At 45.5% G+C, this 24,038-nt stretch overlaps 1 protein-coding gene across 2 annotated transcripts in view; it reads left to right on the top strand.

Annotated features, from left to right (window-relative positions):
• The window catches only part of hmgcra (3-hydroxy-3-methylglutaryl-CoA reductase a), a 38,065-nt gene that overhangs the window by 12,464 nt on the left and 1,563 nt on the right, over positions 1–24,038 (top strand). For both annotated transcript variants that reach the window (XM_031735307.2, XM_039620851.1), the window contains exons 17-19: positions 16,830–16,970; positions 17,057–17,215; positions 18,311–18,465. In XM_031735307.2, coding sequence (XP_031591167.1) covers positions 16,830–16,970; positions 17,057–17,215; positions 18,311–18,465 — 455 coding nt within the window. The remainder of the gene's footprint in view (positions 1–16,829; positions 16,971–17,056; positions 17,216–18,310; positions 18,466–24,038) is intronic.

Below are 24,038 nucleotides of genomic sequence, written 5' to 3'. Positions count from 1 at the left end.
AACACAACACTGTAACAGAGATGAACGCATCAGTTTGTCACAGATCAAAGTGGAATGAAAGTGATTGGTTGAACAGGTGTTCGTGATCTGTGTTATCTGCGTTTTTATCAGCGAAAGAGACTCAGCAGCAGATTAGAATAACATTTATACATTTAATAAATCACCAAATTAATACTCGCAAGAAACGATCAAACCAATTTTAGTTTGTGTTCCCTCAGCTGCAGACTCGCTGCTGTTTAAATGTTTGAGAGGAAGATTAGATATAAAGCAAACGCCAAACATAGACACAGTCTGCGTTCACATATGATATGAGGCCAGCACGTATAGTGGCTGTGTCCTGTTTTAAGATCATATATGTAAAATTGTTGTCTGACCTGCGTCGATCCAGCCGCTCAGAGTCCGTGGTTACCATGGTTACTGCATAAGCAGCTGTAATTTAAACAGCTGGCACAGCGGAAACCTACCGGCGACATGAGTGTTTATGTTTTTCATTGCAAAAGAACTGTCTGAATGGTTACCTGAAGTTAACCTGGATAAATTATAGTTAAGGAGTATCACAGATAACGCCCACGGAGCTGTGTGACTGTTCACCACTACACTGAAATAAGCAGGCTATTACTGAAATACACGTGCTATATCATAAACTATGATATAAATAGGGAGGTCCTATTACACTTTTTCCAGAATGCTTAAACCCTAACTGTGATTCTTATAGCACAATTTCTAAAACTATTAATACTTATAGCAAAACCACTCACTGAGTTTGCCAAACTAAAAGCACAAACACTGCTTTGCACTCAGTTTGCCATTTTGTAACACACACTTTGCAAACCTGTAGCTACAATCCACTGCACAGCACTCTTTTTGCAGAACTGTAAACACAACTCACTGCTTTACACTCAATTTCCAAATGATCAACACACTCCTAGCAAAACTATACACATTTATGGCCATTATTTACACTATTTTGCCAACTGTCTGGCACACTGTCACACGTGAAAACTTTTTTAGATAGTTAGTTCACTTTGCAATCAGCCTAAGCACTATAATACAGGTAAGCTCTGTGTGTGGAGTACAATGGAGGGAGCAGGAAGAGTGAGAAGTAGAGGAGGCCGAGGAAGAGGACGTGGAGGTGAAGAAGTAGGACGAAGAGGACGACAAGGACAAGGAGGTGAAGTTAGAGGAAGAGGACAAGGAGGAGCAAGAGGAGGACGAGGAGGGGGGAGAGGAAGGGTAAGAAGAGTAAGAAATAGAATTGCTGATGACATCAGAGCTACAACAGTGAACCATGTAATCAACCATGGAGTGACCCTGAGGGAAGCTGGCCAACGGGTTCAGCCTAACTCGAGCCGCTACACTGTAGCAAGCATCATAAGGACATTTTGAAATGAGAGTCGGTTAGTACAGTCACTTTGCACTAAGATTTGTAGCACTGCTGTATGCTAATGAGAAACACAACAATACCATAGATGTAAAAATACTGAAATTGTTACTTTACAGAATTGCTAGACGACCAGATGCTGGGGGCAGAGGAAGCATGTTCACTGCAGACCAGGAAACCCATATAGTCAATATGGTGATTGCAAATAACTCCATAAGGCTACGTGAAATTCAGCAGCGCATAACTGAGGATGACACCACCTTCCAAAACATACAAAATGTGAGCATTTCTGTATTAGGTTGTGTACTTGCCCGCAACAGAATCCGAATGAAACAAAGTGCATACTGTAGTGCTGTGCATGTGCCTGCTGTGCTGAATTTGTTTAGACTTGTCTAGAGAGTGATGGAGCTAGAGGCAGATGGGTCATGAGCAGTTTGTTGTGGATGAGGCTGGTTTTCACCTCACTAAGACAAGGAGACGTGGCAGGAACATTATTGGACACCGTGCCATCATCAATGTCCCAGGACAACGTGGTGGTAACATAACTATGTGTGCAGCTATAAGTCAAAATGATGTTGTTCACCATCATGCAACCCTGAGCCCATATAACACTGCACACATTATTACATTCCTGGACACTTTACATGACATGCTCACTAATGTTCAAAGACCAGAGCAGACCAGATACATCATCATATGGGACAATATGACAATATGAATAGGACTGTCAGTGCGCCCCAGGGTGGCTGTGGCTACAATGTAGCTTGCCATCACCAGTGTGTGAATGTGTGTGAATGTGTGTGTGAATGGGTGGATGACTGGATATGTAAAGCGCTTTGGGGTCCTTAGGGACTAGTAAAGCGCTATATAAATACAGGCCATTTTACCATTTACCACAATGTTAGTTTCCATAGGGCTGCTTTGGTCCGCAACTGGTTTACAGATCACCCACTCTTCACTGTACTCAACCTCCCCCCATACTCTCCATTCTTGAATCCAATTGAAGAGTTCTTCTCTGCCTGGCGCTGGAAGGTCTATGACCGTCATCCCCATCAGTGCATAGCCCTTTTACAGGCAATGGAGGAGGCATGTGGGGATACTGACCAGGCATCATGTCAGACCTGGATACGCCATTCCAGGAGATATTTTCCCCGGTGCCTTGGACTGGTGGACATTGCATGTGATGTAGATGACATTTTGTGGCCGGACCCAGAGAGACGACACGATGTAGACTGATTTCTTTTTTTTCCTCAGTGAAATTACTATTTTGTTTTGACTTGGAAATAAACACTTGTGTTTGTTTTGATGTGTGTGAATAAACACCAGTACCTGAAGTTTGGATCCCTCTATGTTTACGGACCTTTGACAAAAGTATGAGCTCAAACTGACATAGCCTACCTTGTGCACAGAGAAAGCAAAAGCCAGATGTGTTTTTATTCATACCATCAGTGTGTAGTTGGTGCATTGTGTGCTTATTAATGTGATGGCTTGTGTTTACTGTTTGATAAGAAAATACCATTTTTATGAAGGTTTGGAGAGTTAAGCAAAGGTTATTCGCTTTTACAAGAAAACTACAATGTTTTGCTGATTTGGTGAAGGGTTTTCTTATCTGTGTGTAGAGTTTTGCAAAAATACCCAATAGTTACAAAAACACAAATTATATGTTAACCTTGTTTATTTTCAGTTAAGTAAACTCTAAAAATTCTAACAGACAGCTGGTGCTTAGCATACAGTTGAATAACTATTAAAAAACAGATGATGTAATATTTCTGTCCAGGTTGCAGTCTTCATGATGAACATGCTGTTGCAAACTCTGCTCCTCTCAGTGGAAATGCGCCTTCTCTTTCCTCTTTGTATAAAAACATTTTAAAAGTCAGTTTAATCTCAAAATTCACTGTTAAAAAATCCAAAACACACCAGATAAAGAAAAGCGAATGGTTCAGACTAACACATGTGGCAGTGAACCATTAAATTTCAGTAAAACTATGCGGTTATGAAACGTAACTTTCACCTCAGCCAAACCGATTTCCTCAGTTGTAAATAAAACAGCGAAGTAAACGTGACCCGACAGACAAAACCTGAGTGAATTAAGTCCAGTGTTTAACCACTGAGAGCTAAAACTCAGGTGAGGTTTCAAAGCTGTGTGCCGGTGATTGGACATCAGCCGCTGATAAAGCTGGTTTGCCTATAAAGTGCTCTGTAGGGAAACAAGCTCCAGCAGCTCTGCCCTCGGGGGAAAAAAAACTTTATTTACTTATCTTGTGCAGAAAAATGCGCCGACATTGCGTTATATCGAGCACAGTTAAACTGTGATCTCTTTTTTCTTTTCTTTTTTCTTTTTTTTTTGCCTGTCCCGTTTGGCTCTTTTGCCATCAGAATTATTGTCTAAAGGCGAAGAAAGATGCCCAACGGATTTACTTTACCAAATGGACCATCCCAGCCTTGCCGTATTGGTCCATTTGATTGACCTTTTATTGTTTATTTTATTTTATTTTCGCTACACACAGGACAGACTTGACTGGGGAAAAGAAAGGGGAGAAAGAAAGAGGGAAAGAAAAACAGCGGGGAAGAGGGACGGGGATAAAGGGCAAAAAACAAAAACCAACAAAATAAGCAGACAAAAAATACATATATCGATCACCTGGATCACCTGTTGAGAAAGAAAAAAGGGAAAACAAGCAGAAGAAGAAAAAAGAGCAATATAATAAACAACATCACGATGATATATGGGAATATGACAGTAAATACTAAATCGCTACCGTGAATCGCTGCCTTATCGTGGTGGAGGGGTTTGTGTGTCCCAGGGATCCCAGGGGCTATGTTGTCTGGGGGCTTTTGCCCCCTGGTAGGGTCTCCCATGGCAAATTGGTCCTGGGTGAGGGACCAGACAAAGAGCAATTCAGAAGACCCTTATGAAGAAAACATCGAGGGAACAGTTTACCCTGTCCTGGATAGGGTTACCGGGGCCCCGCCCTGGAGCCAGGCCCGGGGAGGGTGCCCGAGGGCGAGCGTCTGGTGGCCGGGCCTTAGTCCATGGGGCCCGGCCGGGCACAGGACCGAAGAGGAGACATGGGCCCATCCTCCCGTAGGCCCACCACCCGCAGGAGGCGCCATAGGGGTCGGGTGCATTGTGTGCTGGGCGGCGGCCAGGAGCGGAGGCCCTGGCGGCCTGATCCCCGGCTGCCAAGACTGGCAATAGGGACATGGAATGTCACCTCTCTGGTGGGGAAGGAGCCTGAGTTAGTGCGTGAGGTTGAGAGGTACCGGCTAGATATAGTCGGGCTCACCTCTACGCATGGCTTGGGCTCTGGAACCAGTCTCCTGGAGAGGGGCTGGACTCTGTCTCAGTCTGGAGTTGCCCCTGGTGAGAGGCGGCGGGCTGGGGTGGGTATTCTAATATCCCCTCGGCTTGCTACCGGTACGTTGGGGTTTTTCCCGGTGGATGAGAGAGTTTGTTCCCTGCGCCTTAGGGTCGGGGAATGGGTCCTGACTGTCATCTGCGCTTATGCACCGAGTGGCAGTTCAGAGTACCCAGCCTTCTTAGAGTCCCTGGGGGGGGGTGCTGGAAGGTGCCCCACCTGGAGACTCTGTTGTCCTGCTGGGAGACTTCAATGCTCACGTGGGTAACAACAGCGAGACCTGGAGGGGCGTGATTGGGAGGAACGGCCTCCCTGATCTGAACCCGAGCAGTGTTTTGTTATTGGACTTCTGTGCAAATCACAGTTTGGCCATAACGAACACCTTGTTCGAACATAAGAGTGTCCATAAGTGCACGTGGCACCAGGACGCTCTAGGCCGCAGGTCGATGATCGATTTTGTAATCGTATCACCAGACCTGCGACCATATGTTTTGGACACTCGGGTAAAGAGAGGGGCTGAGCTGTCAACTGATCACCACCTGGTGGTGAGTTGGATCAGGTGGCGGGGGAGGACACTGGACAGACCCGGTGCACCTAAACGCGTAGTGAGGGTGTGCTGGGAATGTCTAGCAGAGGCCCCAGTCCGCGAGATCTTCAACGCACACCTCTGGCAGAGCTTCAACAGCATTCCGAGGGAGACTGGGGACATTGAGTCCAAATGGACCATGTTCAGCGCCTCCATCGCCGGGTTGCTGCATTGAGCTGCGGCCGCAAGGTGATTGGTGCCTGCCGTGGTGGTAATCCCGAACCAAATGGTGGACACCAGAGGTGAAGGGAGCCACCAGGCTGAAGAAGGAGTCCCATCGGGCTTGGTTAGCCTGTGGGACTCGGAGGCAGCCGACAGGTATCGACAGGCCAAGCGGAATGCGGCTCGGGCAGTGGCTGAAGCAAAAACCCGGGTGTGGGAGGAGTTCGGAGAGCCATGGAAAAAGACTTTCGGACTGCCTCGAAGAGATTCTGGCAAACCGTCAGGCGCCTCAGGAGGGGGAAAGCGGTGCTCTACCTGCACTGTGTATAGTGCTGGCGGAGCACTGATGACGCCGACTGAGAAAATTGTCAGGCGGTGGAAGGAATACTGAGGACCTCCTTAATCCCACTGACACGCCTTCCGAGGAGGAAGCAGAGTCTGGGGATGAGGGAATGACCCGCCAATTTCGGGGCGAGGTCACTGAGGCAGTTAAACAACTCCTTGGTGGCAGAGCCCTGGTGTTGATGAGGTCCGCCCGAGTTCCTGAAGGCTGTGGATGTTGTAGGGCTGTCCTGGTTGACACGCCTCTACAATGTTGCGTGGAGATCAGGGGCAGTAACCCTGGACTGGCAGACCGGGTGGTGGTCCCCATCTTTAAGAAGGGAGACCGGAGGGTGTGTTCCAACTACAGGGGATCACACCCTCAGCCTCCCTGGGAAAGTCTATGCCAGGGTGCTGGAAAGGAGAGTTTGTCCGTTAGTCGAACCTCGGATACAGGAGGAACAATGCGGTTTTCGTCCTGGTCACGGAACACTGGACCAGCTCTTTATCCTCTCAAGGATACTTGAGGGTGCATGGGAGTTTGCCCAACCAGTCTACATGTGTTTTGTGGACTTGGAGAAGGCATTCGACCGTGTCCCTCGGGTGTCCTGTGGGAGGTGTTATGGAGTATGGGGTGTCTGGCCCATTGCTACGGGCCATTCGATCCCTATACAACCGTTGCAAGAGTTTGGTTCGCATTGCCGGCAATAAGTCGGACTCGTTCCGGTGGGTGATGGGCTCCGCCAGGGCTGCCCTTTGTCACCGGTTCTGTTCATAATTTTTATGGACAGGATTTCTAGGCGCAGCCAAGTGGCGGAGGGCTTTCACTTCGGTGGCCTCAGAATCTCATCTCTGCTTTTTGCGGATGATGTGGTTCTGTTGGCTTCATCAGGTGAGGGCCTCCAGCTCGCACTGGAGCGGTTCGCAGCCGAGTGTGAAGCAGCGGGAATGAGGATCAGCACCTCCAAATCTGAGGCCATGGTTCTCAGCCGGAAAAGGGTGGAGTGCCCACTCCGGGTCGGGGATGAGTTCCTGCCCCAAGTGGAGGAGTTCAAGTATCTCGGGGTCTTGTTCGCGAGTGATGGGAGAAGGGAGCCGGAGATCGACAGACGGATTGGTGCTGCAGCTGCAGTGATGCGGACGCTGCACCGGTCCGTCGTGGTGAAGAGGGAGCTGAGTGTAAAAGCGGCTCTCAATTTACCGAAATCGATCTCACGTCCCTACCCTCACCTATGGCCATGAGCTGTGGGTAGTGACCGAAAGAACGAGATCGCGGATACAAGCGGCAGAAATGAGCTTCCTCCGAAGGGTGGCTGGCCTCTCCCTTAGAGATAGGGTGAGAAGTTCAGCCATCCGGGAGGGGCTCAGAGTAGAGCCGCTGCTCCTCCACATCGAAAGGAGCCAGTTGAGGTGGTTCGGCATCTGACAAGGATGCCTCCTGGGCGCCTCCTGGGTGAGGTGTTCCGGGCATGTCCCACCGGGAGAGGCCCAGGGCAGACCCAGGACACGCTGGAGAGATTATATCTCTCGGCTGGCCTGGGAACGCCTTGGTGTTCCCCCGGATAAGCTGGAGGAGGTGGCTGGGGAGAGGGAGGTCTGGGCTTCTCTGCTTAGGCTGCTGCCCCCGCGACCCGGCCTCGGATAAAGCGGATGAAGATGGATGGATGGATACTAAATATTAAACATTATTGTGCAGCACGTAAGATTGACAGCACACAGTGTGCTTTGAGGTAGGAGCCAAAAAGGGTGTGGTTTGTGTGTGTGAGCACCCGTGTGTACACCTGTGAGCATGGATACGCTGGTATTTAAAAGGTTCCTTCATGTAATGATCTGTTAGAGGATGTGGGGGGGCCATAGCCCCATCCTCCAGGGTATGAAGCAGTTATGGAGGAGATCAAAACTCCAGACATCCAGAGGCCCTCAGAACACAAGAGACCAAGGAAGACCAACAGAGGGGCAGCCGCGCCACTATCCCAGAAAGAGCTTAGGAGAGCCCCAGATGAGGGGTCACTTAGCAGCTGCGGAGCAGAAGCCGGGGGGGGGGGGGTTGCAGTGACGTGCCCATGAGCTCCGCCGGCAGCCAGCTGTGCCACAGTGACTGAGCCCCAGGCCGAGAGGCCGAGGGCACCCCACCCCCGAAGGGGCCCAAGCGAGCCCCAGGCTCCAGGCCCCGATAAGCAGCCACCAAGGAGTGAGCCAGTGTGTACCTGGACGCCCATCCCTGGACACAAAGAACCACCAACGCACCGATGTCTGAGGGCGTCCGCCACCGGCAGGGGAAGTGGTCGGGGGGAGATAGGCCTCCAAACCTTGCAGGGCCTGAGATGGCCCCAGAGAGGTGGCGTCTGATACCCAACCTGACATATAGACACAAACATCCATTCCCACCCTCATGCTCTCATATGCAATTACTCTACACTCACCCAACGTGGAGACAGACATAAAGAGACGCTGTACACACAATCACACTCCCCAAGCGTACTCTAAGAACCGGGTCTAGGTACCCTTGCCCCTGGAGGGGGAAACTGCACCCAGACCCAGGTGGTGTTACCCTTTTCCCTGGGGTGGAGAGAAGCAGACCGCCCCGACTCGGCAGCAGCAGGGAGGCCCCACATTCCAGACCCCAATCGGACGGCCAACTCCTCCTCCCAGCCCCCCCGCTCCAGCAGGCCGCAGAGAACGGGGGTGTGAGAAGACTCCAAACCTCCCTCCGCCCGCTCATATGTAGTGTTGATGCATGTGTGTTCTAAGCAGTGTTGGTCAAGTTACTTGAATTTAAATCTTTTGATACATCCCTTTTTCATAGTATAATCTTAACGTGCTTCATCTGAATCACCCTTTCTGTGTACTCACTACCTAATTTATAGCCAAAGTATTCACTCACTGTCTCTTTACTGTTTCGCTAGTTTAGCTTAGCTCGTAGCCGACTCGTTAGCACCATGGCTACTTCACCTGTCCCTCCTGCACTTTCCTGCTCATTGTGTCAGATGTTTAGTTACTCCTCGGCCTCCTTTAGCAGTAATGATACCTGTAACAAATGTAGTATATTTGCAGCTCTGGAGGCCAGGATTACTGAATTGGAGACTCGGCCGCACCCCTTCATTCACCCGTAGCTAGCCAGGCCCTGTAGCTGGTGCAGCCGAAGATAGCATAGGCCCCGCTAGCTGTTCCCCGGCAGACCCCAAGCAGCTGGGGAAAGAGGGCGGCTGGGTGACGGTGAGGAGGAAGCATAGTCTTAAACTGAAGCCCCAGGTACACCACCAACCTGTTCATGTGTCTAACCATTTTTCCCCACTCGGCGACACACCCGCCGGGGGTCAAACTCTGGTAATTGGTGATTCTGTTCTCAGACATGTGAAGCTAGAGACACCGGCAACCATAGTCAATTGTCTTCCAGGGGCCAGAGCAGGCGACATTGAAGGAAATTTAAAACTGCTGGCTAAGGGTAAACGTAAATACAGTAAGATCATAATTTACGCCGGCAGTAATGACACCCGTTACGCCAATCGGAGGTCACTAAAATCAATATTGAATCGGTGTGTAACTTTGCCAAAACAATGTCGGACTCTGTAGTTTTCTCTGGTCCCCTCCCCAATCAGACCAGGAGTGACATGTTTAGCCGCATGTTCTCCTTAAATTGCTGGCTGTCTGAGTGGTGTCCCAGAAACGATGTGGGCTTCATAGATAATTGGCAAACCTTCTGGAGGAAACCTGGTCTTGTTAGGAGAGACGGCATCCATCCCACTTTGGATGGAGCAGCTCTCATTTCTAGAAATATGGACCAATTTATTAAACCCCCCAAAATATGACTATCCAGAGTTGGGACCAGGAAGCAGAGTTGCAGTCTTACACGCCTCTCTGCAGCTTCTCTCCTCCTGCTACCCCCCCAAAAACCCATCTCCATTGAGACTGTGTCAGCTCCCAAAAAGACAAAAAACAAACCAAAAACCAGCAATAAACAACTTAAACATAAAAAATCACAAAGAAAGAACAATACAGTATCCACATCTGAACCAAAGAGTAAAACAGTGAAATGTGGATTATTAAATATTAGGTCTCTCTCTCCAAGTCTCTGTTAGTACATGACTTAATAATTGATCAACAAATCGATTTACTCTGCCTTACAGAAACCTGGTTGCAGCAGGATGAGTATGTTAGTTTAAATGTATCAACACCCCGAGTCATTCTAACTACCAGAAATCTCGAAGCACAGGCCGAGGGGGTGTGTGGCAGCAATTTTTCACACCAGCCTATTAATTAACGAAAGACCAAGACAGACTTTTAATTCATTTGAAAGCCTGATGCTTAGCCTCGTCCACCCCAGCTGTAAAACTCAGAAACCAGTCTTACTTGTTATCATCTATCGTCCACCTGGGCCTTACACAGAGTTTCTCTCTGATTTCTCAGACTTTTATCTGATTTAGTGCTCAGCTCAGATAAAATAATTATTGTGGGTGATTTTAACATCCATGTAGATGCTAAAATGACAGCCTCAACATCGCATTTAATCTGTTATTAGACTCAATTGGCTTCTCTCAAAATGTAAAAGAACCCACCCACCACTTTAATCACACTCTAGATCTTGTTTTAACGTATGGCATAGAAACTGAACATTTAACAGTGTTTCCTGAAAACCCTCTGCTGTCTGATCATTTCCTGATAACATTTACAATAATTGATTACACAGCAGTGGAGAGTAGACTTTATCAAAGTAGATGTCTTTCTGAAAGTGCTGTAACTAAGTTTAAGAATATAATCCACCCACTGTTATCATCTTCAATGCCCTGTACCAACATAGAGCAGAGCAGCTATCTGAACGCTACTCCAACAGAGGTCGATCATCTTGTTAACACTAGGTTTACTATCCTGCGCAAATTTGCGTAACTTCCCTAAACCCAATACCCCCTAGAATTACTGGCTTTTTTATTTTCTGGTGCAAGTCCCGAGGTGTTAAGCACCCCTGCTGAGATTTTCACAGGTCGTCAGCTTGTTTCTCCTACAGCTTTTGTTGTGCAAACCACCCATTGTCCTTGAGGCCTGGCACATTTGCATTTGCTCACTCAGAGTTGCTCAGATCCAAGGCAGGCCAAACCTCTGTGTTACAACTTTCAGAAATGCCTGATAGAAATGCTTCAACTTACTCATGAGATTTTGACCACATTTTTTTGCGAAGTCACAACTATACTGAATGCACGACCGTTGTTGCCAGCTGCAAGAAATGCTTGGTAGGGAACAGCTGTTCCCTACCAAGGTTCGTTTCAAAGTTTGAAACACTTTGAAATAAAACAGACTTGTGTACCCATATATTGTGAATGTCTGTCTTTTGTATGTAGGTTGTAACACAGAGGTTTGGCCTGCCTTGGATCTGAGTAAACAAATGCCAATGTTACACACACACACACACACACACACACACACACACACACACACACACACACACACACACACACACACACACACACACACATCTGCATTTATTTGTCCCACAAGTGGAAAATCTGCATTGTCATTGCAAAAAGTGGACAGAGCACGGTATAGAAAGTGCACTATACAAACATTTTATATATATATACATATATACATATTATATATATATATATACATAGTTATACACACACACATATATAGTTATACACACAGACACATCTATATCATATATACACACACACACACATATATATATATATGTATATATATATATATATGTGTGTGTGTGTGTATATATGATATAGATGTGTCTGTGTGTATAACTAGACTTTATGCATATTATATAAGGTGTGGCTATATAAATATATAAATATATGTACAACTCTGTGTATATATGTTTATGGACAGGCATGCAGGCAGGTAAGGAAGGAAAGCAGCCTTGCAGGGAAGGAAAACTTGAATCTCTCATGGTTAGGGGTTGGGGAGGGTGTGTTTGCACAACAAAAGCAGGAGAACAATGGAGCTGACGACCTGTGAAAATCTCAGCGGGGTGCCAAGAGGTGTTAAGGTCGGGGGGAATTTACGCAAATCTGCGCAGGCCAGTAAATCTAGTAGTAGGGACTTGCACCAGGGAAAAAAGGCTCAGTAATTCTAGTGTTAATAATTTTACCTCCTCACTACGTACGACTCTGGATACTGTAGCTCCTGTGAAAACTAAGGCCTCAAATCCAAAGTCCCTGACTCCGTGGTATAATTCTCAAACACGTAGCCTAAAGCAGATAACTCGTAAGCTGGAGAGGAAATGGCGTATCACAAATTTAGAGGATCATCATTTAGCCTGGAGAAATAGTTTGCTGCTTTATAAGAAAGCCCTCCGCAAAGCCAGAACATCTTACTATTCATCACTGATTGAAGAAAATAAGAACAACCCCAGGTTTCTCTTCAGCACTGTAGCCAGGCTGACAAACAGTCAGAGCTCTACTGAGCTAACAATCCCTTTAACGTTAACTAGTAATGACTTCATGAACTTCTTCACAAATAAAATTTTTTTATCATTAGAGAAAAAAATTACCAATAATCATCCCACAGATGTAACATTATCTACAGCTACTTTTAGTACCATCAATGTTAAGTTAGACTCTTTTTCTCCAATTGATCTTTCTGAGTTAACTTCAATAATTAATTCCTCCAAACCATCAACGTGTCTTTTAGACCCCATTCCTACAAAACTGCTCAAAGAAGTCCTGCCATTAATTAATGCTTCAATCTTAAATATGATCAACCTATCTCTAATAATCGGCTACGTACCACAGGCCTTCAAGCTGGCTGTAGTTAAACCTTTACTTAAAAAGCCATCTCTAGACCCAGCTGTCTTAGCTAATTATAGGCCAATCTCCAACCTTCCTTTCATATCAAAAAATCCTTGAAAGAGTAGTTGTCAAACAGCTAACTGATCATCTGCAGAGGAATGGCTTATTTGAAGAGTTTCAGTCAGGTTTCAGAGCTCAGCACAGCACAGAAACAGCTTTAGTGAAGGTTACAAATGATCTTCTTATGGCCTCTGACAGTGGACTCATCTCTGTGCTTGTCCCGCTAGACCTTAGTGCTGCGTTTGATACTGTTGATCATAATATCCTATTAGAGCGATTAGAACATGCTGTAGGTATTACAGGTACTGCACTGCAGTGGTTTGTATCATATCTATCTAATAGACTCCAATTTGTACATGTAAATGGAGAGTCCTCTTCACACACTAAGGTCAATTATGGAGTTCCACAGGGTTCAGTGCTAGGACCAATTCTATTTACATTATACATGCTTCCTTTAGGCAGCATCATTAGAAGACATAGCATAAATTTTCACTGCTATGCAGATGACACGCAGCTCTATCTATACATGAAGCCAGGTATCACAGACCAATTAGTTAAACTGCAGGAATGTCTTAAAGACATAAAGACCTGGATGGCCGCTAACTTTCTGCTTCTTAATTCAGATAAAACTGAGGTTATTGTACTCGGCCCTGAAAATCTTAGAAATATGGTATCTAAGCAGATTCTTACTCTGGATGGCATTACCTTGGCCTCCAGTAATGCTGTGAGGAACCTTGAGTCATTTTTGACCAGGACATGTCCTTCAATGCACATATTAAACAAATATGTAAGACTGCTTTCTTCCATTTGCGCAACATCTCTAAAATTAGAAATATCCTGTCTCAGAGTGATGCTGAAAAACTAGTTCATGCATTTATTACTTCCAGGCTGGACTACTGTAATTCTTTATTATCAGGATGTCCTAAAACTCGCTGAAAAGCCTTCAGCTGATCCAAAATGCTGCAGCAAGAGTCCTGACAGGGACTAGAAAGAGAGAGCAGATTTCTCCTGTTTTGGCTTCCTTCATTGGCTTCCTGTTAAATCCAGAATTGAATTCAAAATCCTGCTCCTCACATACAAGGTCTTAAATAATCAGGCCCCATCTTATCTTAATGACCTTGTAGTACCATATCACCCTATTAGAGCACTTCGCTCTTGCACTGCAGGCCTACTTGTTGTTCCTAGAGTATTTAAAAGTAGAATGGGAGGCAGAGCCTTCAGTTTTCAGGCCCCTCTTCTGTGGAACCAACTTCCAGTTTGGATTCGGGAGACAGACACTATCTCTACTTTTAAGATTAGGCTTAAAACTTTCCTTTTTGCTAAAGCATATAGTTAGGGCTGGACCAGGTGACCCTGAATCCTCCCTTAGTTATGCTGCAATAGACGTAGGCTGCCGGGGATTCCCATGATGCATTGAGTTTTTCCCTTCCAGTCACCTTTCTCACTCACTATGTGCTAACAGACCTCTCTGCATCGAATCATATCTGTTATTAATCTCTGTCTCTCTTCCACAGCATGTCTTTATCCTGTTTTTCTTCTTTCACCCCAGCCGGTCGCAGCAGATGGCCGCCCCTCCCTGAGCCTGGTTCTGCCGGAGGTTTCTTCCTGTTAAAAGGGAGTTTTTCCTTCCCACTGTCGCCAAAGTGCTTGCTCATAGGGGGTCATATGATTGTTGGGTTTTTCTCTGTATTTATTATTGTGCGATCTACTGTACAATATAAAGCGCCTTGAGGCGACTTTTGTTGTGATTTGGCGCTATATAAATAAAATTGAATTGAATTGAATTGAATTGAACTTGAAAAAAGTAATCAGTAACTAATTACTGATTACTTCCCCCAAAAAGTAATCCCGTTACTTTACTGATTACTTATTTTCAAAAGTAATTAATTACTTAGTTACTTAGTTACTTTTTAAAAACATGATTTACAACCTGAATAGGTGATAAAGCGATAGATCTTTCAGCCCAATTCTACTTTTTCTGCATAATCCATCATACAAAATGTAATCAAATGGAAATGTGTCTTTTTATAACTTGTTTTATTAGTTTTAATCTTTTGACTTTATGCATCAAGCAAAAATTAAATTATATGCAACTTTCTCTGACTGGAAGAAATTTGTTTAACATTTAAACCTATTTTCTGCACATTCCAGCACATAAAATAAAATGTGTTTTTGTGTTTACACTCACTCTTTCAAATAGATGCAAGTAAAACACAGCAGAAAATAAATAAAATCAAAGACTAGCGGTCCTGTTGCTCTATTTTCACCTGTAAAGCAGGAGTGGGCTAGGCGGAGGTTTACCCTGGTGCAGGTGTGCCGCAGCGGTCAGTGGAAGAATCCGGGAGTTTCTCTCTGAATTTCACATTACGTCGTAGCGCACTCGGTGCTTGCCTGGAAGTTTAGGGGTTTAAAAAGAAGTTTTCTTCCCACGCACAACGGACACTAATGTTTTTGTCACTTTTTATGGAATCAAACTCAAAGTAAGGACAGTACTTCCACGCTTTAAACGCTGCACGCTCATATGCTCTCCCGCACTCGATATATTATCCATTGTTGATCTGCACACAGCTGTTGTCACGAACGTCACACTCGCTTACGTCACTGTCATGAGACATTCTCGCAAAAAATCGCGGTTTTAGTAATGCAGTAACGCAGCGTTCCTACGTGAAAGTAACGGTAATCTAATTACCGTTTTTGCAATAGTAATCCTTACATTACTCGTTACTTGAAAAAAGTAATCAGATTACAGTAACAGTAATTGTTACTGCCCATCTCTGGTTCTAAGGTGCATTTAAAACCCAGGAGGGCATGGAGCTACCTGTGACTATCACCAGGTAACGTGGGCGTGTTTCTTGAATTAGCAGCAGGTGTTAAACAGCTGACAAGTGAGGAGGAGGATGCATGCAGGTAAACTGAGGGTCTGCTGAGCTGATCGCTGGTGTCGTGAGAAAAATGTCAGCTCGTTCTTTATGTTACAGAAGCACAGAGACACAAGACCAGGCGGAAAGAGATGATTGTTCGGTGAAAATGAGAATCTGCGAATGCAACATGTGGAACACGGAGAGTGGAATATGTAAACAAACCGGTTAATGTAACCCCCCCCCCCCAAAAAAAAACAAACAAAAAAAACAAAAAAAAACCAGTTAAGCTGGAACACCGGGGCTGTGAACTCGGTACACTCTGCATGCTGACTGTTAGCAGAGCAGTGACATCTCTGAAAACATCTGAGCACTTTTGCAAACATGTTCTATGTTGACAACCTGACCAGACATGTGAAGATTACGCCACGACATTTGCAGCTAAAACACTATTAAATGTGTAGTTGGTGACAGAAAATCGGGGTATTTTAAAACTTTACACCACCACCATTGCTGCCTGTGATTTGAAATGTATTCTGGGATACCTGGCTGCCCCAAGTCCCCACAAGCAATCGATTATCTAGGATCGACCTGTCTTGACTTACTTTGCACGGCAACCAATCAAATGTTAGAAGCTGCAGTGGCAGCGTTTACCCCGCCCACTTAGTTTGATGGGTGAGGCTGACAGATAAAATGTTTTAAAGGCGAGACATGAAGGTGACAATAGTGCCAAAATGAATTAATTAAATACACCATTAAATAATTAATTAAAACTGTCAATAATTATTTAAATGTGTCAATAATTAATTAATTAAATATGTCGTAAATATTTATTTAATTAATTATTTCCAATTTTAATTAATTATTGCCACATTTAATTAATTATTTAATGGTGTATTTAATTAATTCATTATGGCAGTCCTGGCGTTCCATATAGTAGAAAATGCACGTACTGACTCTGCTTTTTAGAGAATTATTAAATCCGTTTTTCAAACAGTAGGACCAAGTATAACCTTGAGTGTTAGGTTGGGTTAAAAACAGTCTGACAGAAAACAAGATTAAATTTGTCACACAAAACTGAGGAAACGGGATTTAAGTTCAAAATTATTGATCATAACACTCAGAAGTCTGATGGACCTTTATTGTTTTCACGAGACGTTCTCTCTCACAGGATGACGTCACAGAGCACAACTGTGTGGTTTTACCCACCAGGTGCAGAGTTATTTACCTGTGCTACCTATGAGTCACTGGGTGTGTCCCATCTGGAGACTCCAGTGTCCTACTGTGTCTTTTCATAAATCACTTTGATTGTTTCTAAAATGACGACAGCGTTTCATGCTCCTGTCTCGGTCTCATTCCCTTCAGGTTTTGAAAACAAGCACAGAGGCTCTGGTGGAAGTTAACATCAATAAGAACCTGGTGGGCTCAGCCATGGCAGGAAGCATCGGGGGATTCAATGCACATTCAGCCAACCTGGTCACAGCCATCTACATAGCGTGTGGACAGGTAAATGACCTGTGAGGAAATGTTGTGCATCCAAGTTATTCCCATGTGTCCTGTGTTAATGTGTGTGTGTGTGTGTGTGTGTACAGGACCCAGCTCAGTCAGTGGGCAGCAGTAACTGCATCACCCTCATGGAGCCGTCAGGCCCAGCAGGAGATGACCTGTACATCTGTTGTACTATGCCATCTATAGAACTGGGCACTGTAGGAGGAGGAACCAACCTGCCTCCACAACAGGCCTGTCTGCAGGTACATGCACATCATGCATGTCAAGCAACTGAAGATCAGCAGTTAACACTGGGCAGTCCTTTTCACTTTAAAGTGGTTACACAACTGTTATATGTTTAGGATCATTTAAGATCATGCAGTTAGAGGTGTCAATAATGGCAATGACAAGAAAGACTGATGGATGTGGTGCACAGTCTGAGTGTATGAAGAACTCAGCAGGAGGGAAACCTGCAGAGTGAGCACCAAAGTAAGAGGCCATAAAAGGTCTCAGTCATGTAACTCACTGCTGTGCCAGTAGATCAGTAAGTTGTCCTGAGTCACTTTTCTTGTGTCTTGTTGACAGCTGACAACTATAACTGCTCTCAGTTTGAGCCGTGAAAACAGTTTAGCAGGCTGCTAGCTAAAGTGACGGGAGAGAAACCCACTGGAATCAGTGACACAGCAAGCCCTTACCAGTTTAAAGTCAATCATCTGCAGCAGAAAAAAGTGAAGACAATGACATTACACTGAAGCAGGCGTAGGTTCCAGCTTCCTGACATCATCAACAATCCTTTTAAATACAGTTTTTATATTCTGTTCTTCTGAAGTAACATTTCTGCTTCCCTCCCAGTTCATGTCTGTCTGACCTGGACGATTACAAAACAGTGACACGTGCCCCCGAGGACTTTTTATCAAACACAGACAGTGAACACATGCAGATGTTCAGTGCCCAACAGTGTCCATGAAAATAAAACATTTTGGATTTCAGCTTGGACCGTGTCCCTTTATAGTTGTCTCCATGACGACTGTTTTTAGTTTGCACAGTCGTGTTGTTGTACCTGTGTGTCTGCAGTGAGTCACAACTAAAAACTTTGTTCTTAGATTTGGTTTTAGGAAAGACGCCAGGAGAGTAAATATTTCAAGAGGATGCACCAAGTGCAAGTGTGAGCAGAAATATATGGTGTGCTGCTGCACAGTGACACAAACCACAGTCGTGTGGTTTTTAGATCCTTGCAGAGCTCTTACATGGCAAAGATTACACAGTCAGAAATGGATTTGCAGCACTGTTTCATTCAAAGCTGCATCAATGGAAGGATTTGGTTGCCATATAATTTGTGCGTTCACATGTGTGTGTAGATGCTGGGTGTGCAAGGGGCCAGTCAGGACTGTCCAGGCGAGAACGCCCGACAGCTGGCCAGGATCGTGTGTGCCACCGTACTCGCTGGAGAGCTCTCACTGATGGCTGCTCTGGCTGCTGGGCATCTGGTCAAGAGTCACATGACCCACAACAGGTAAGAGCCTATAGTCCAGTGTTGGAGTTATGTTATTATTAACGTAGTATTCAGATAGAAGCAGTAATGAACCTATATTTTGTTATACTGCAAATCCGAAAAGTATTCACAGCACTTCACTTATTCCACATGGGAGGGTCTTGTCTAGGACGCTTACTGAATACAGACGCCCCAGGTGGGAATCAAACTTGCGACTCCCATTGTATCTATATATATATAACACCCATCTCGCCCCTGCGGGCGGTTTATCCTCCAAGCTCGGGTCCTCTACCAGAGGCCTGGGAGCTTGAGGGTCCTGCGCAGTATCTTAGCTGTTCCCAGGACTGTGCTCTTCTGGACAGAGATCTCCGATGTTGTTCCCAGGATCTGCTGGAGCCACTCGCCTAGCTTGGGAGTCACCACACCTAGTGCTCCGATTACCACGGGGACCACCGTTACCTTCACCCTCCACATCCTCTCGAGCTCTTCTCTGAGCCCTTGGTATTTCTCCAGCTTCTCGTGTTCCTTCTTCCTGATGTTGCTGTCATTCGGAACCGCTACATCAATCACTACGGCCGTCTTCTTCTGTTTGTCCACCACCACTATGTCCGGTTGGTTAGCCACCACCATTTTGTCCGTCTGCATCTGGAAGTCCCACAGGATCTTAGCTCGGTCATTCTCCACCACCCTTGGGGGCATCTCCCATTTTGACCTCGGGACTTCCAGGTTATACTCGGCACAGATGTTCCTGTACACTATGCCGCCACTTGGTTATGGCGTTCCATGTATGCCTTGCCTGCTAGCATCTTGCACCCTGCTGTTATGTGCTGGATTGTCTCTGGGGCATCTTTACACAGCCTGCACCTGGGGTCTTGCCTGGTGTGAGACCCCAGCCTCTATGGATCTTGTACTCAGAGCTTGTTCTTGTGCTGCCATGATTAGTGCCTCTGTGCTGTCTTTCAGTCCAGCTTTGTCCAGCCACTGGTAGGATTTCTGGATATCAGCCACCTCCTCTATCTGCCGGTGGTACATACCGTGCAGGGGCCTGTCCTTCCATGATGGTTCCTCGCCTTCCTCCTCTTTCTTGGGTTTCTGCTGCCTGAGGTATTCACTGAGCACTCGGTCAGTTGGGGCCATCTTCGTGATGTATTCGTGGATGTTCGTTGTCTCATCCTGGACTGTGGTGCTGACACTCACCAGTCCCCGGCCTCCTTCCTTCCGCTTAGCGTACAGCCTCAGGGTGCTGGACTTGGGGTGAAACCCTCCATGCATGGTAAGGAGCTTTCTTGTCTTTATGTCAGTGGCTTCTATCTCCTCCTTTGGCCAGCCTATTACCCCAGCAGGGTACCTGATCACGGGCAGGGCGTAGGTGTTGATGGCCCGGATCTTGTTCTTACCGTTCAGCTGACTCCTCAGGACTTGCCTGACCCTCTGCAGGTACTTGGTGGTTGCAGCTTTCCTAGCGCCCTCTTCATGGTTCCCATTCGCCTGCGGGATCCCCAGGTACTTGTAACTGTCCTCTATGTCTGCAATGTTGCCTTCTGGTAGTTCAATCCCCTCAGTTCTGACTACCTTCCCTCTCTTTGTTACCATCCGACTACACTTCTGGTAGTGTGGATCAGTGAATCGATGTCTCGTTCACTCTTGGCATACAGCTTGATGTCATCCATGTACAGGAGGTGGCTGACAACCGCTCCATTTCGTAGTCGGTATCCGTAGCCAGTCTTGTTAATGATCTCACTGAGGGGGTTCAGGCCTATGCAGAACAGCAGTGGGGACAGAGCATCTCCTTGGTAGATCCTGCACTTGATGGTGACTTGTGCTATGGGCTTGAGGTTGGCCTCTAGTGTTGTACGCCACATCCCCATTGAGTTCCTGATGAAGGCTCTTAGGGTCCTGTTGATCTTGTACAATTCTAGGCATTCCAGTATCCAGCTGTGGGGCATTGAGTCATAGGCCTTCTTGTAATCAATCCAGGCAGTGCACAGGTTGGTCAGCCTGGTCTTGCAGTCTCGGCTGACTGTTCTGTCTACCAGTAGCTGGTGTTTTGTGCCTCTGGTATTCTTGCCAATCCCTTTCTGTGCCCGCTCATGTATTGACCCATGTGCCTGTTCATCTTAGCCGATATGATGCCTGACAGGAGCTTCCATGTAGTACTGAGGCAGGTTATTGGTCGGTAGTTGGATGGGACCGGTCCTTCTTGGGGTCCTTGGGGATCAGGACCGTCCGACCTTCGGTTAGCCATTCCGGTGTCTCTCGTTAACTAGCAGCTGGTTCATTTGTGCTGCCAGACGCTCGTGGAGTGCAGTCAGCTTCTTCAGCCAGTAGGCGTGAACCATGTCGGGCCCTGGTGCTGTCCAACTCTTCTTCATACTGGAGACCCTTTCTTGGATGTCTGCCACTGTGATGGTTACCGGACCCTGTTCAGGGAGGTCGCTATGGTCTGCCCTCAGATCCACTAGCCACTGAGCATTGCCGTTATGGGTTGCGTCCTTCTCCCATATGCTCTTCCAGTATTGCTCCGTCTCCAGCCTTGGTGGTGCTGTTCTCTTATTGTTCCCTTGCCACTGAGAGTAAACCTTGGCTGGTTCTGTGGAGAACAGCTGGTTTATTCTCCTGCCTTCTATCTCTCTGGTGTACCTCCTCAAGCGGCTGGCCAAGGCTGTGAGTCTTTGCTTGGCAGTTTCCAAGGCCTCAGGTATTGACAGCTTGCTGTATTTCTTATGCACCTTATGTGGCTAACCTCCCTCCGTGCTACTTTGATCTTGCCCTCTAGCCTCCTTCTCCAGGGAGGGTACTGCCCCTTGTGGCTGTTCAACTTGTAGCCAAGCATCTCACTGATCACTGCTGCCGTAGTGTAGATCAGCTTGTTAGTGTCGGTAATCGTGGTTGTAGGTATCATCCGTAGTGCTGCATTAACATCATCTAGCAGACCTTCTGAGGGTACTTCACGTAATCTTGGTAACCGCTACGGGGATCCAGGTTTCAAGCTTGGCCATGATCCTATCTTTCAGGTCAGTTCCTCTCGCACTCAACGATCCTTCTCCTATCGCACTTGGGGCTATGTACCCAATCTCGGTGGGGTGATGATATCTCCCCTGACCTGGCGCCCTGACTCCTCCTTGCCGTAGCATTTATGTTGTACCTCGTCAATCTCTAGCTGTGAGAGCAGTCCCTTCTTTCGAATGTTGGAACACTGAGCTACTAGTTGGTTCGCCGTTAGTGTGGATGCTGGGTATCGAATTCAATTCAATTCAATTCAATTCAATTCAATTCAATTTTATTTATATAGCGCCAAATCACAACAGAAGTCCCCTCAACGCGCTTTATATTGTACAGTAGATCGCACAATAATAAATACAGAGAAAACCCAACAATCATATGACCCCTATGAGCAAGCACTTTGGCGACAGTGGGAAGGAAAAACTCCCTTTAACAGGAAGAAACCTCCGGCAGAACCAGGCTCAGGGAGGGGCGGCCATCTGCTGCGACCGGTTGGGGTGAAAGAAGGAAAACAGGATGAAAGACATGCTGTGGAAGAGAGACAGAGATTAATAACAGATATGATTCGATGCAGAGAGGTCTATTAGCACATAGTGAGTGAGAAAGGTGACTGGAAGGAAAAACTCAATGCATCATGGGAATCCCCGCAGCCACGTCTATTGCAGCATAACTAAGGGAGGATTCAGGGTCACCTGGTCCAGCCCTAACTATATGCTTTAGCAAAAGGAAAGTTTTAAGCCTAATCTTAAAAGTAGAGATAGTGTCTGTCTCCTGAATCCAAACTGGAAGTTGGTTCCACAGAAGAGGGGCCTGAAAACTGAAGGCTCTGCCTCCCATTCTACTTTTAAATACTCTAGGAACAACAAGTAGGCCTGCAGTGCAAGAGCGAAGTGCTCTAATAGGGTGATATGGTACTACAAGGTCATTAAGATAAGATGGGGCCTGATTATTTAAGACCTTGTATGTGAGGAGCAGGATTTTGAATTCAATTCTGGATTTAACAGGAAGCCAATGAAGGGAAGCCAAAACAGGAGAAATATGCTCTCTTTTCTAGTCCCTGTCAGTACTCTTGCTGCAGCATTTTGGATTAGCTGAAGGCTTTTCAGCGAGTTTTTAGGACATCCTGATAATAGTGAATTACAGTAGTCCAGCCTGGAAGTAATAAATGCATGAACTAGTTTTTCAGCATCACTCTGAGACAGGATATTTCTAATTTTAGAGATGTTGCGCAAATGGAAGAAAGCAGTCTTACATATTTGTTTAATATGTGCGTTGAAGGACATGTCCTGGTCAAAAATGACTCAAGGTTTCTCACAGTGTTACTGGAGGCCAAGGTAATGCCATCCAGAGTAAGAATCTGCTTAGATACCATATTTCTAAGATTTTCAGGGCTGAGTACAATAACCTCAGTTTTATCTGAATTAAGAAGCAGAAAGTTAGCGGCCATCCAGGTCTTTATGTCTTTAAGACATTCCTGCAGTTTAACTAATTGGTGTGTGTTACCTGGCTTCATGGATAGATAGAGCTGCGTGTCATCTGCATAGCAGTGAAAATTTATGCTATGTCTTCTAATGATGTTGCCTAAGGGAAGCATGTATAATGTAAATAGAATTGGTCCTAGCACTGAACCCTGTGGAACTCCATAATTGACCTTAGTGTCTGAAGAGGACTCTCCATTTACATGTACAAATTGGAGTCTATTAGATAGATATGATACAAACCACTGCAGTGCAGTACCTGTAATACCTACAGCATGTTCTAATCGCTCTAATAGGATATTATGGTCAACAGTATCGAACGCTGCACTGAGGTCTAGCAGGACAAGCACAGAGATGAGTCCACTGTCAGAGGCCATAAGAAGATCATTTGTAACCTTCACTAAAGCTGTTTCTGTGCTGTGATGAGCTCTGAAACCTGACTGAAACGCTTCAAATAAGCCATTCCTCTGCAGATGATCAGTTAGCTGTTTGACAACTACTCTTTCAAGGATTTTTGATATGAAAGGAAGGTTGGAGATTGGCCTATAATTAGCTAAGACAGCTGGGTCTAGAGATGGCTTTTTAAGTAAAGGTTTAACTACAGCCACCTTGAAGGCCTGTGGTACGTAGCCGATTATTAGAGATAGGTTGATCATATTTAAGATCGAAGAATTAATTAATGGCAGGACTTCTTTGAGCAGTTTTGTAGGAATGGGGTCTAAAAGACACGTTGATGGTATCGAAGAATCCATAGGTCCCTCATCCTATTCATGTAACCCCTTCCGCCAGGGTTACTTGCGTAGTAGCATTCCAACAACGCCCTGTTTTCGTCTCTTGCCCACCGATGCCTTCTTGTTCCAGTAGCCCACTTGTCGTCAGGGTGCCCTGACGACATATATATATATATATATATATATATATATATATATATATATATATATATATATATATATATATATATATATATATATATATATATATATATATATATATATATATATATATATATATATATATATATATATATATATATATATATATATATATATATATATATATATATATATATATATATATATATATATATGAACTTCCTGATGATATTTTATAAAG

The sequence above is a fragment of the Oreochromis aureus genome, linkage group 12, assembly GCF_013358895.1.
Source record: "Oreochromis aureus strain Israel breed Guangdong linkage group 12, ZZ_aureus, whole genome shotgun sequence".
Classification (NCBI taxonomy): domain Eukaryota; kingdom Metazoa; phylum Chordata; class Actinopteri; order Cichliformes; family Cichlidae; genus Oreochromis; species Oreochromis aureus.
Note: the sequence above shows the minus strand (reverse complement) of the source record. Positions and strands in the feature narration are given on the sequence as shown.